Source organism: Condylura cristata, unplaced genomic scaffold (genome assembly GCF_000260355.1).
Source record: "Condylura cristata isolate star-nosed mole 26May11 unplaced genomic scaffold, ConCri1.0 scaffold00019, whole genome shotgun sequence".
NCBI classification, from domain to species: Eukaryota; Metazoa; Chordata; class Mammalia; order Eulipotyphla; family Talpidae; genus Condylura; species Condylura cristata.
The window spans coordinates 29,476,912-29,488,670 of NW_004567120.1; the positions used below are offsets into that span (position 1 = coordinate 29,476,912).

The window sequence follows — 11,759 nt, forward strand, 5'->3', positions numbered from 1 at the left end:
ACGTAAGCCAAGAGCTGAGGAGGAGCCAGGAGGATGGATGAGATTCTTGGGGTCACCCACATTTAAATGGGCAGATGTGGAGCCTGCGGGCATGGGGGAGCAGAAGAGCCAACAGTGTGGGAGGCTGGGAGCGGCAGCAGACCATGGGCCTGTGGAGGCGGTGGCCCTCACCACCAGAGCGGCGCGTGCAGAGGGTGAGTGCTAGCGAGAGGGGCCAGGAGGGCCGGCCCTGAGCCATGAATGTCTTGGTGCAATTTTCTTAAAGGTGACCTTTTCTCAAGTTACTTTACTTTCCACCATCAGGAATTTGTCATAATAAACCAATTTTATTAAAAAAAAAAAAAAGCACTTTCCTGCTAAGTGCTGGAGACATGTAATAAATACACCTGCACAACCACAAATGGCTCCCTCTGGGGTGGAGGGAGAACAAGAGAGTGGGCGAAGATGACAGTAGGCTTGGCAGTGGCCAACCAGAAAGAGACAGAAGAGCAACGTGGGGAGGTAGTTAGGCCAAATAGATGGTTTTGTGCCAAGGATGTAGCAAAGGTCCTGTGGCACTGATTCACATTAACCCAACACAGCGGGCGGTGGGTGTTCAAGGCTGATGGGGCAAGCTAGTTGAAAGCAGGGGAAGGGGAGGAGCCCAGGCTCTTGGTCAAGGGGCTGACCCTTCCTCAGAAAGAGGAGAGAGGGAAGCAAGGCGCCGTGTGGAGACGAAAGTGCTAAGAGAGCTCACAGCTGCTGGCTCCTGTCTTCTGGGCGAAGGAGGAATCAGGGCCAGGTGCGAGAGTTGGAGATGAGGGGCAACGGTCCACTGGAGGAGGTCTGCGGTAGCCGTCGTGGGGGTGGGTGGGCTGGCAAACCTACAAAGTGAGTAGAAGCAGGGCTGAGCGGCAGGTACGAATGAGCAGGAACAGAGGCGGCCCCAAGGCCAGTGCGCCACGGCTCCCGTCACACCCGGCAGCAGCACAGCAGGGCCAGATGAACTAAGGGAGCCCAGCGCCAGGCTGTGGGCCGGTGCCAGCAGAGGCCGTCATGAGCACTCGGCCAGCCTCGCGAACCAAGCCCTGCCGCTGACATCCAACCCACCGAGCGCCTGCCACGCCTGCGCGGCTGGGTCTGAGCCTGGCAGGGAAGGGGCCTCTGAGGTGGCCAAGGTGCTAGGCACATGGCTGGTGGCCAGTGGGGCCAGCTCCAGCAGGAGGACCTCAGTGCAGACTGGGGCCGCTCCCCACGGCTGAGTTCCCATTCTGCTCCTGGCGCTCTGCTCCCCCTCAAACTTGCCTTGTTCTTTCCAACCGCATCTTCCCCCAGACACGCCAGCGAAGCTCTCCTACCCTGGATCTACTCCAGCTCTGTGACATCTCTCCAGATGTGGGGGACCCCAAATGTACTCCAGTCTGAGCCAACTGAATTCTGATTTGTACAAAGGGAACTAGAATACTTTTCCTTCTAAAATAGATTCCCCATCTCTGTGGCTGACCCAAAGACACACGCCCTTGAAAACCTGGCAGCTACGCCCTGTCCTCCTCAAGAAAGAGAGCTAGAGCCCACGAGGACACACAGTACACACAGACACATTCACAGAGGGGACAGCCTCCCTGGGGTGTGGCTAGACATGGGGAAACACAGCCAGGCCAAAGGACTCTGCCCGCCAGGCCCTGGCACTGGCGCAGCCTGCAAACTCCTCCGGAGGTTTCCCCGATCACCTAGTCAGCCCGTGACCCTAGAGAAGCACATCCCCATGTGCTCATGAAGGCCATGGTCTGGCGCCAGGAATGCTCAAATCAGGTCTAGCTTGGCTGTGGTTGCGCCAGGCAGGGGTGCAGGGCGCGGGTCCCACTGCAATGTAAGGGCAGGTGTACTGCTGAAGTCAGTCTCCCCTCAAGGAGGGCTGCGTCAAATGCTGCTCATGTTGGCCTGCTGGCTCACGCTCCGCCCGGCCCCCCTTTCAGTGTCAGGGCTCCATCTTAATGAGGGACGTGGGGTTGAATGGGGAGAAGGGGGCAGGGGTAGGGGATTTGGCCGGCAGGCCCCCAGATGTGGTCTCACTGGGCTCAGCAATCAACGTGGACCCTGAGCCCGAGGAGAGCTCAAGTTCAGCCACTGGGGTCAGCCCAACAGTGGGGCAGCTGGGAGGAGAGCAAGTCTGGTTCCCCGGAAGGTTTGAACTGTGGGGACCCCTGGAGCCCAGCTGGGTTGGAAGTGGCTGAAGGTGAGTCTGCTCCCTCAGGAGTTCCCTCAGGGTCTCCTCGGGAACCAGCAGTCCCTCCACAGGGGCCCCCGTAACCACGCCTTGCACATATGAGGGAGCCCTCAGCGGCCCCTCCTTGACCCTCGGGGCTGCAGTGGCACTAGAAGTCCTGATGAAGGCCGCAATGACAGTCCCTGGGGGCTGAGAGCTGGGCCCTGCGGGTGCAGCCCCTGTGACTGAGGGCGGGGCTGCATTGCTCGGATGGTTGGCCCCTGCCAGAAACTGGGGGAGGCCGCTGAGGATCAGCGGAGCCCCTGGTGTTGCCACCTGACTCTCTTGGAAACTGGTGTTCAGGGGAAAGGACGCCTGCAAAGTGAAGGTGTCCTTGAAGGTCGAAGCAGGTGGAACGCTCTGGAGAACGAGCTGGGTCGAAGCAGTAGTACTGGCAGGAGGCCCGCTGGTCAGCACCGTGGTCAGTGGGATTGTCTGCAGGGTCAAGGCTGAGCCCGAGCCCACAGGGGCCACCCCCAGGTGGATGTTGCTGGGCACATGAGTACTGAGAAGAAAGAGAGAACAGATTTGGTTAAGGCCGGAGGCCTGTCCCAGCTGAATGGCGAGGAGGGGCCGGGAGGAAGGGAGCTGAGAGTATCCTGCTTCTTTGTTACAGCTGGTGAGGGATCCTTTAGATTGTGGCCTGCTGCGTTTCACTCAACCTTCCCATCAGGCCATTAGTCACATAAGACTGATAGAGGAATGCCTGAGACCATGCAGCTAACAGGGACTCATATCTGGGCTTGCTACGCCCCAGCCGTGTTCTTCCCCCTCCGCACCACTGCCTCCTCCCTCCTCCTGAGAGCAGCTCAGTAGCCCAGGCTTGAGCAGTCAGAGGCACGCACACATAACCCAGACAAAGCCCAAACTTTCCTGGGAAGACTGGAGGCACCTTAGAGGGGACAAGAAGCCGTGAGAAAGTTTTCCAGGAGGGCCTGAAGGGCTGAGAAAGGTAGAGCCAGTGTCTCAGCAGTATTTTCTGGAGTAGAGACTTGAGGGTGCTGGGGTGGAAGGGCGGGGTGTGAGCGGATGTGGAGGCCCCTGCTGGCCACTGCGCTGCGGCGGGGAGTCTTCTTGGATAACAAGACACTTGGCGCAGCTCCAGAAGCTTCCCCAAGTCAAGCACTGACTTCACCATTACTTTGGTGTGAGACCCGGGGCAAGTCACTTTTCTGTCTTGACCAACAAGTGTCCACTGGCTACCTGGGGTCCTGTTAGGGCCTCTTGAGGCCAGAAACACAGCAGAGCTTTGCAATGCAATGCGAAATGACCCCCAACACGAGGCGATACGGTTCAGACTGGCGATGACCAGGTGGAACTCTTACCTCACAGCTTTGGTGAGTTTGGCCTGGCTCTGTGGCGGCGAGACCAGCACAGTGGAGGTAGTGGGGAGCTCCTCATCGAGAGGCAATCCCGACTCCAGACTCGCAGACGGCTGGAGGCCAACCTGCTGACCCCTGGGCTTTTCCCAGGAGGGGCTGCCCTTGGCGTGGGTGGTGGCTCTGGAGGAGACTCGGGAGCTGTTTCGCCGGGTGGTGCTACCAGAGGAGGTGGAGGGAGTGGCGGCCTGAGGAGATGCTGCTGAGGCTTCGCTCCCCTCGTCCTCATCTTCGATCACCACCAGATCCTTGGGCATCTCCTTAAACTGGTACACCAGCCTCTGCCCTTCCACTTTGGCAAGGATGCCTCTCTGGTAGTAATATCTGGGGGACAAGGGGAAAAGAGTTAGCCAGGGTCACACTGGCCTCTGTCTGGGGCCAGCGTGAGGCCAACGGGGCAGCAAGGGAAGGAGTAAGGCAAGGACAGTCTTCAAGGAATCTCAGCGCTCTGAGCATCAAAGGGTCCACGGAAGGGTTTTCAGGTGCCAGCCCCCACCCCGCTTTGGGGCACAGGAGCGACAGGGAGGGAGGAGGGGAAGAAGGCAGGGAACTGAGCGGTCCTACCGCCTTGGATCAACTCTGAATCACGCAGGGCCTGTCCCAGGGTGTCCAGCTTGTAGAACCTGAAGGAAGGCCTACTGGGGGAGGTGAGGCCCTAAAAGGCTCTTCCATCCTAGGGGGCCTACCTGGTGGCACAAGCAGTTAAAGCGCAGCACTATCAAGCTATCTGCAGCACGAGTTCGATCCCCGGCCAGGGCGCTGACCCACATGGCGCAGCACACCTCTCTGGTCCTGGCGCTGCTCCCCTCAGCGGTGTGTTTCAGCAGATCTGCCTGCTCTGCTCCCCACTCTGTCTCTGGTGAATCTGTTCACCCCCCACACCTCTGGCCTGTGCCCCAGCTCTTGGTACACATAAATAAATAAAAAGAAATCTTTAAAGAAAAGCTCTTCCACTCTAAAAACGACAAAAAAGACTAGGACAGAAATGCAAGAGGGAGGGGCTGTCCTTCTAAGCGCAAGCAAGGACAAGTCAGGTGGGACAGGGACATCTTGGCCTCGGGCAGGAGCGTGGCAGCGCCCAAGACAAGGGCTCGGCGGCCCAGCAGCCCTACCTCAGTGCCCGGCCCATTGTCTCATAGTTCATGTCAGGCTTGTTCTTCTGCTTCCCCCACAGCTTGGACACCGCTTTGGAGTCCACGAGCTTGAAAATGCCCTTCTCACGCTGGGTCCACTTGATGTACTTGGGGCAGGTGTTCCTGTCTTGCAGCAGCGCCAGGAGGAACTCCCACAGGTAAATGGTGCTGCCTGCCAGAGGGTGAGGGCAGAGTAGGTGACTGCCCGCCGCCTGCACCCTGCTGGGCCCTGCTCCACCCAGTTCCACCATACCTTTGCCATCCTTGGATTTCTTCCGGATGGGAATGCTAGGGTCAGTGACAGGTGAGGAGCTGCGGCTGTCCTTTGTCTTCCGGACTGTGAGGGGCCGGGGAGAGTAGTGTGAGGCTGAGACCCAAGAGGGGAGCCCCAGGGCTGGTCGAGTTGGGCCCCACAAGGCAGACAAGGGGGAGCCAGGTCACCTGGGCTGGAGGCCCAGGGTTGCTCTCCTCAGCTGCCACCCTCGGCCGCCAGCCTCACCTGCCCAACGGGCCATGTTCAACCTCAGGCCCCAGAGGAGGGGAGGTGGGGTAACATAGTAGCCAGTGGGTCCCCTTTATACAACCATAATCTGCTCAGCAGAAGTTTGGAGGTGAAGTAGCAGCCTAAAGGCATGACAGGTGCATAGCGCAGCACCGGCCAGCGGGTTCAGCGGCCGCACTGATAAGGCAGGCCCAGCCTCTCTGCCCTGAGGAAATCAGTACCACCGTGGCTGGCGGAAACCCAAAGTCCTCTTCCATAGATGGCCTGGGCTCCCCAAGTTCTACAGGCAGGAGATAAACCAGCCTGGCTAGGCACGATCAGGGGCCCCAGGCCTGGAGCCGGAACCCTTTGGGACCACTGGCATTCTGGCAGAACTCATGGCTGCTGGGTGGAAGGCTCAACCCGCCAGGCCTGCTGCCTTGGAAGGGAGGCCTTCTGTCTGCCTGACACACCAGGGCTGTCCTCTCGAGTGTCTGAGCCCCATCCGCTCACTCCCAGGGTCTCCCTGACTCCCCACTCCTATTGCCCGCCTCCTGGAAGACACTCGCACACTCAGACACACACACAAACACCCATCCTCCCCCTCTGTCTCTCTTACTTCTCTTCTTTGATTTTCCAGTCCTCTTGGCATTTTCCTCTCCGAGAGCCTTCTCCTCCAGAGATGGCCCCTCGGGGCCACCAGTGTCACCTGCCTCGTTCAGAGCACTGGGCTCAGAGACAGGAAATGAGTAGCTGGGCAGAGTGCCGGCTAGAGCAGGGTCTGAGTCTGGAAGCATCTCAGAGGTGCTAACTGCAAGAAGAAAGGCCTGAAGTGACTGGGGCCCCAGAGCAGCATGGGACTGGGTTCCGGATGCTCAGGGAGGGAGACGCCAGTCCCCACAGCACAGACACAGGCTACCCTTGGAAAGGCAGCACGTGTCCTGCACCATGAGGAGAGGAAACATCTGCAGTGCTGTGGGCACGCGCAGGCCCCGATCACAGCTGCCGCACTTGGAGCCCACAGCCGGAGTTGGGGGGGCTCCAGGCATCACACAAAGTAAAGGACCACCCTGATTTAGTTATCAGCTCTTTTTACAACTAGCCGAGGCCTTGGCATCGTTTAGCCCAATCTCTGCTTTCCTGATGGGTAAACGGGGGCCCAGAGATAGTAAGACCCAAGGTTGCGCAGCAAGCTTGTGCCTGGTACCTGTAAGCCTTTAGGAAAAATGTGTTGACTGGGCCCTCCCCAGTGGCACAACGGGTTAAAGCACAGCACTAGGAAGTTAAGCCACTTCTGCATGAGTTCGATCCCTGCCTTCCCTGGAGGAGATCCACATGGCGCGGCAGACCTCTCCTGACCCGCCCTCTGCTCCCTCAGCAGTGTACTTCATCGATCTGCCTGTTCTGCTCCCCACTTTATCTCTGGTGAATCCTCTCAGCCCTGCACCTCTGGCCTGTACTCCAGTTCTGTATGCATAAATAAATAAATCTTTTTAAAAAATGTGTCAGATCCTGGATGCATATTCTTATCAGTCAGGATTAGAAATGCTAGGACTCTTATCTTGCAGCTTCCCTTTGCATCCCCAGAACCTTGGGCAGGGATATCAGGGGGCCAGGAATCATCCTGTGGTGCCAGAGGGGAGGAGCCAGTGGGGGTTGGGGTGGTTCGTGGGGAAGTAGGAACGAGCCTTCAAGAACAGGGGAGGGACGAGGATGCTCCAAGCCTGGCACATTTCCCAGTAAGTCACGCCCCGCGGCCTTCCTGGGGGCCAAGCGCGAGAGCAGAGGGGCCAGAAGAGTCACCCTGGCCCATGGCATTCAGGCACAACCCCCAACGGGGACGGGCCGTGAGGACACGCAAGGGAAATAAGCCAGGCCCCAGAAGACAGCAGCTATCGAAGCCCACTTCTATGAGGGACCAGGCCGAAAGCACAAGGACGGCCATCAAGGGCCGGGAGCATTTCCGGGGACAGAGTCTTGTCTTGCAAGATGAAGAGTTCTGGAGTGTGCCGCGACGGTTGCACAATACTTAACACCCCTGAGCTGCACACTGACAAGTGGGTAAGAGGGTTCTGTCAGCTACACACCGGGGGCAGAGTCCCCTTGGCCATCTTGTCCTCGTCTGTGGCGCTCTCCTGACCCCTCCCAGCCCAGGCACAGCTAAAAGGAAGAATACCCAGGTCTGCATCTACCTCCAGCAGTCGACACACAGGAGTGGTCCTATAAATGGCGTTTCCTGGCACCTTGACTTAGGCGCCAGGTCTAAACTTACAGATTTGCTTCTCATCCAGCATGTTGTTGGGAGACTCGACGTTGAGCAACACTTCGGTGCTTGACATGGCTTGTGGGGCTGCCTCATTGTCATCTGGTTCCAGCGTCCATGGTGGGGGGAGAAGACAAGTTGCCTCAGGGCACAGCCCAGAAGGGAACAGTGTAGCCCACCCTACTTCACCTTTCCTCTGCACCCTGGTACCAAGATCCCGGTGTCCACGCCTCGTTGTCCTGCCCCATTCGAGCCCCCCTGCATGGTCCCCTCGCTACGGGGGGGTGCTACCTTTCTGGCTGGTCTGACTTCCAAGGATTGGGGACCTGGCGCAGGCTGCATGGGCCACTGGAAGCCACCGTGACCTGCGCCCCTTTCTCTACTGGCTTCCTGGCCGGAGGGGAACAGACCTGCCAGCAGGAAGCTGCCCTCCAGGATCTGATCCTGCGTCATGCACACGGTGCCGTCCGCTACGATGCCGCTGTGGCCGTCGTCCAGCTCCAGGCCCGAGTACAGGTGCAGCAGCTCAGGGTAGGGCACTTGCTCCACGATCACGGCCGGGAACACCGAGGGGTCCTCCAGCTGGGGAACACGGGGGCGGCTTCAAGCCTCCCGCCCCAGCGCGTCCTCCCCACCAGAACCCGCCCTCCTGGCCTCCCGGGCGGCCCTTAGTGGGCTGATGACTTGCTCGGAGCCTCGCCTCATGGAGCTCTTGCTCGCACAGCGCGCTGGCTCTGCACCACCCGCACTCGCGCAGGGCGGCAGCCCTAGTTGGTGGCCGTCCTGGCGACCCGAAGCCTGTGCCCGCGGGCCCACCGACACCAGTGGGAAGTGGTGAGGTGGCCGCAAGGGCTAAGAGCTCCGTGAGCAGCTGCAGCCGGGGTTGGGTGCCCAGGCTAAGGGGCCGCGACCGTGGGCACCGTAGGGCTCGGCCTATGCCAGGAAAGGCAGAAAAGCAGACATCACAGAAGCAGGCAGGCCAGGGCCGGGTCCCGGATGGGCAGCTGCTCACATGCGAGGAGAACCCGAGAGGGGAAAAGCAGGTTTGGGGGGACATTAAGAGGCCTGTCTGGCCGTGGTGCATTTGAAGTACCTTTGAGACATCTAAAATGAAGACACCTATCAGGGAGTCGGACGGATGTGTTCAAGAGCTAAAAGGATGATCGCTACAGCTCTTGGGACTCTGGCCACTGGAGAACAAAGTTGAGCGAAAGTCAAAGCTAAATAAAAAAGGGCTGTGATTGCGGCTGTGTTTTGTTGTTGTTGTTGTTTTAATGCATAGAAGGCACTATACCAGAATGTTCGTCATCATTGCATTTAGGTTGTGGAATTTTGGGTGATTTCCCCGCCCACACTTTCTACTTTTCTGTATTGTACAAATTCTTTTTCACAGGAATTTTAATTCTTCATGAAAAAAGGAAGAGAGTGCATAGTTCCATGTAATGTTCTTGGAGGAGCCAGAAGAGTCAAAACTGATAAAGTGCCTGTGGATTTTGCTACTGGGCAGTTAGGTTGGCTCGAGCAGTTTCAGGGGGGCTGGGGTCCCAAGGTACATTCCAGCTGATTTCAGAAAGGATGGCCCGTGGCCGGCAGGCGGGAAGGTGCGGGTTTTTAAGGCGCCTGTCCCAGGCAGTAGCCACTGCTCAGAAGGAATTATGTAACTGTAAATGCGCTTACTTTCTAGGGTTACAAGTCCGGCTGCCCTGGAAGTGGCTCAGGCTGCCCGAACCAGGGAGCACTGGCCCCACAGCTGCAGCACAGGCAGCACCCCAGAAGGCTCCTGGGTTGTGCTCGTCCACTGTCTGTCAGCTTCCCTGTGTATAACACTGGGGCATTCCTATTGTTGACCCCATGGCTTTTAAAAATAAACCAATATGCATTAAGCCCTTAGAACAGGGCCTGGCATAGATAGGTTCTCAAGAAGTGTTTAGATTTCAGGGTCTTCTAGAAGACTAGGAATGTTTTATTTCTTAACTTGGGTGGTGAGTCCGTGGCTGTTAATATGATAGCTTTTCTTTCATGTCTGTATATGATTAATGCACTTTTGTCTTCATGATACATTTTGCAGTAAAAATTGTTTCCTAAAAAGAGTGGGAAAGGGAGGTGAGGAAGTAAACATGGGGTGGAAGTTACACTGGGAAGGAGGAGCTGAAGGAACTAGAAACAAGTGATGAGTGATACCAAGCACTGAGACCCCAAGTAAGGCTCGACTTTCCTGCCTTCCCGCACAAGGCCTTCCAGAGGCTAGGGACACCAGAGGAGTTAAATAAAAGCAAGCAATTGAGGGCAGAGCCCCTGGAGGGAATGCAGTGTGCTCAAGGGCCACTAGGGGGCAGCCTTCGGCAGGTACCAGAGATGCCACGAAGGTTTCTGTCCTCACAAGGAAAAATTAGGATGGGGGCCCTAACCAGGCTGGGGTGCCCTTGCAGATAACCCAGCTGGTTCTCCTCTTGCTGAAGGTGGGGAGATGGCAGAGGGGGAGGATGGGACTTGCCCAGGTAGCACTACGGCCAAACTAGCCTCGTAGCCTAGAGCTCCTGACTGCGGGCGCATTCCTTCTGTGGTGCCGGCTGCCTCTTCCCCAGTTTGGGGCAGTGACAGTGACGAGTGTGCAGGAACATCATCCAATGGGTACAGCTAAGTGCCCGGTGCGGGGCAGGGCATGAAGCAGTGGGAGCCTAAGCACAAGAATTCTGCCTCTTTGCCCCAGGACCCTCCCACCAGAAGGCCCCACTTCCCATTTCTCCTAAATCAGGTTGAGGCCAAAAGCTGTTATGGAAGGGCCCATCAACCTGGCCAGACACAGGGGGTGCCGGTGCTAGGTGACGGGTGGGACCTGGCCCTGAGGCTGTCCCAGGGGCTTCCTCACTGCGACACTGGGGGTGAAGGGCAGTGACAGGGAACACACAACAGAGGCCACTGCACACCTGCTGCTGGACCAGTGGCTTGGCTGATGTACTTAGCAGCTGCCGGGCTGGCTCAGAGACTGATGGGCCACGTAACTGCAAGAGGCAGCGGCTCATGACTGACCGGTCATGTGAGGGAGTCGCTGCCGATGCACAGCCGTCTGGAGGGCAGGCCCAGTGCCCTGGACCTAGTAGGTGCTTGATCAATATTTGCTGGCCGGCCGGCTGGCTGGCTGGCTGGCTCACTGACTGTTTGCCTGCCTGTCTGCATCCATCTGGTTGTCTACCCTGGCTAACTAGGCTCTACATTCTGGGGCCCTACCTGGTGGATATCGTCCATCCCGTTGCTTGCAAACTCAAAGATCAGGTCACTGGGTTGCAGGGTAATAGCCATGCTGTGTTCCCAGAGCTGACAGCGGGATTTGCAGGGCCCTCTGGAGCTGCAGGGGTTCTTGATGAAGTGCTTCTGCTCAGGGACCTTGCAGCCCAGAGCTCACACCACAAGCCACAGTAAAATTCAGGGTGTTGAGAGCAGGAGTAAGGGGTGGCCTAAGCCAGGTTCAAGGCTGCATGCTGGGCTGGGACAACCGCAGGCTTGACCTAGGGAGAAAGGAGAAACGGGTGCTGTGAGTTCGTCCCCTTCCTTCAGCTCAGGTCCCAGCACACAGGGACCTGGGCACGCCGGGCAAACTGCCAGAGAGGGCTGCCCACCTGGGGAGGACTGTGGCAGAGAGATGGGGGAGAGCAGAAAGGAGGCAGGGCAAAGGAAGGGGGAGAGGTAGTGAACAGGGCACCTCCAGTGGGATGTGGCTCAGTACGTCTGGGTCACCAGCACCTGTACCTGAACAGGCCTGAAGATGAATCTCCGAAGCTTCATTCCCTGCCCTCCTCCCTCTGGCAAAGGTGACAGAGGGGTTTTGGGTTTACTTGACCCTCATATTCATCCCCAGGGCATACCACAGGCGAGTCAGGGCCCATGGATGGGGCAGCAGCATGGGACCCCTAAAATTCCCTTGGGTTGGGGAGGAATGAAGTGCCAGGCATTGTGAGTGGGGGGCCGGGCTGTGGATGAATAAGCTGTTCTTCTAGAGACTGCCTGCCTCAGTTTCCCTAGGGGGTGGGGGTCACTTAGCTCTGCAGGGCAGAATCTCCAGGGGAAGACTTGCCTCACTGGGGATAGAGGGGAGCCATGTCTGACCCAGCCACCATCTGACTGACCTAGAGGAGGAAAGGCCCCTCAGGCTCAGCTCTGTGTCTGGAGAACCAGGAGACGAGAACAGGTGGGCCAGCCCAGTCATCACCCTGCCGACTCCCGCTGGTCACGGGAGAGGATGGCCTCTGTACCGTGTGGG

The 11,759-nt window shown here is 58.0% G+C and overlaps 1 protein-coding gene across 1 annotated transcript; it reads right to left on the bottom strand.

Annotated features, from left to right (window-relative positions):
• Positions 1 to 770: 770 nt before the first annotated feature.
• On the bottom strand, positions 771 to 10,999 carry ELF4 (E74-like factor 4 (ets domain transcription factor)). The gene is made up of 8 exons (XM_004685795.2): positions 10,730 to 10,999; positions 7,912 to 8,083; positions 7,511 to 7,603; positions 5,858 to 6,049; positions 5,011 to 5,094; positions 4,737 to 4,929; positions 3,571 to 3,948; positions 771 to 2,750 (listed from the first exon to the last, which is right to left on the bottom strand). The coding sequence occupies exons 1-8, from the start codon at positions 10,799 to 10,801 to the stop codon at positions 1,958 to 1,960; spliced, it is 1,977 nt and encodes a 658-aa protein (XP_004685852.1). The 5' UTR covers positions 10,802 to 10,999; the 3' UTR covers positions 771 to 1,957.
• Between the last annotated feature and the right edge of the window lie 760 nt (positions 11,000 to 11,759).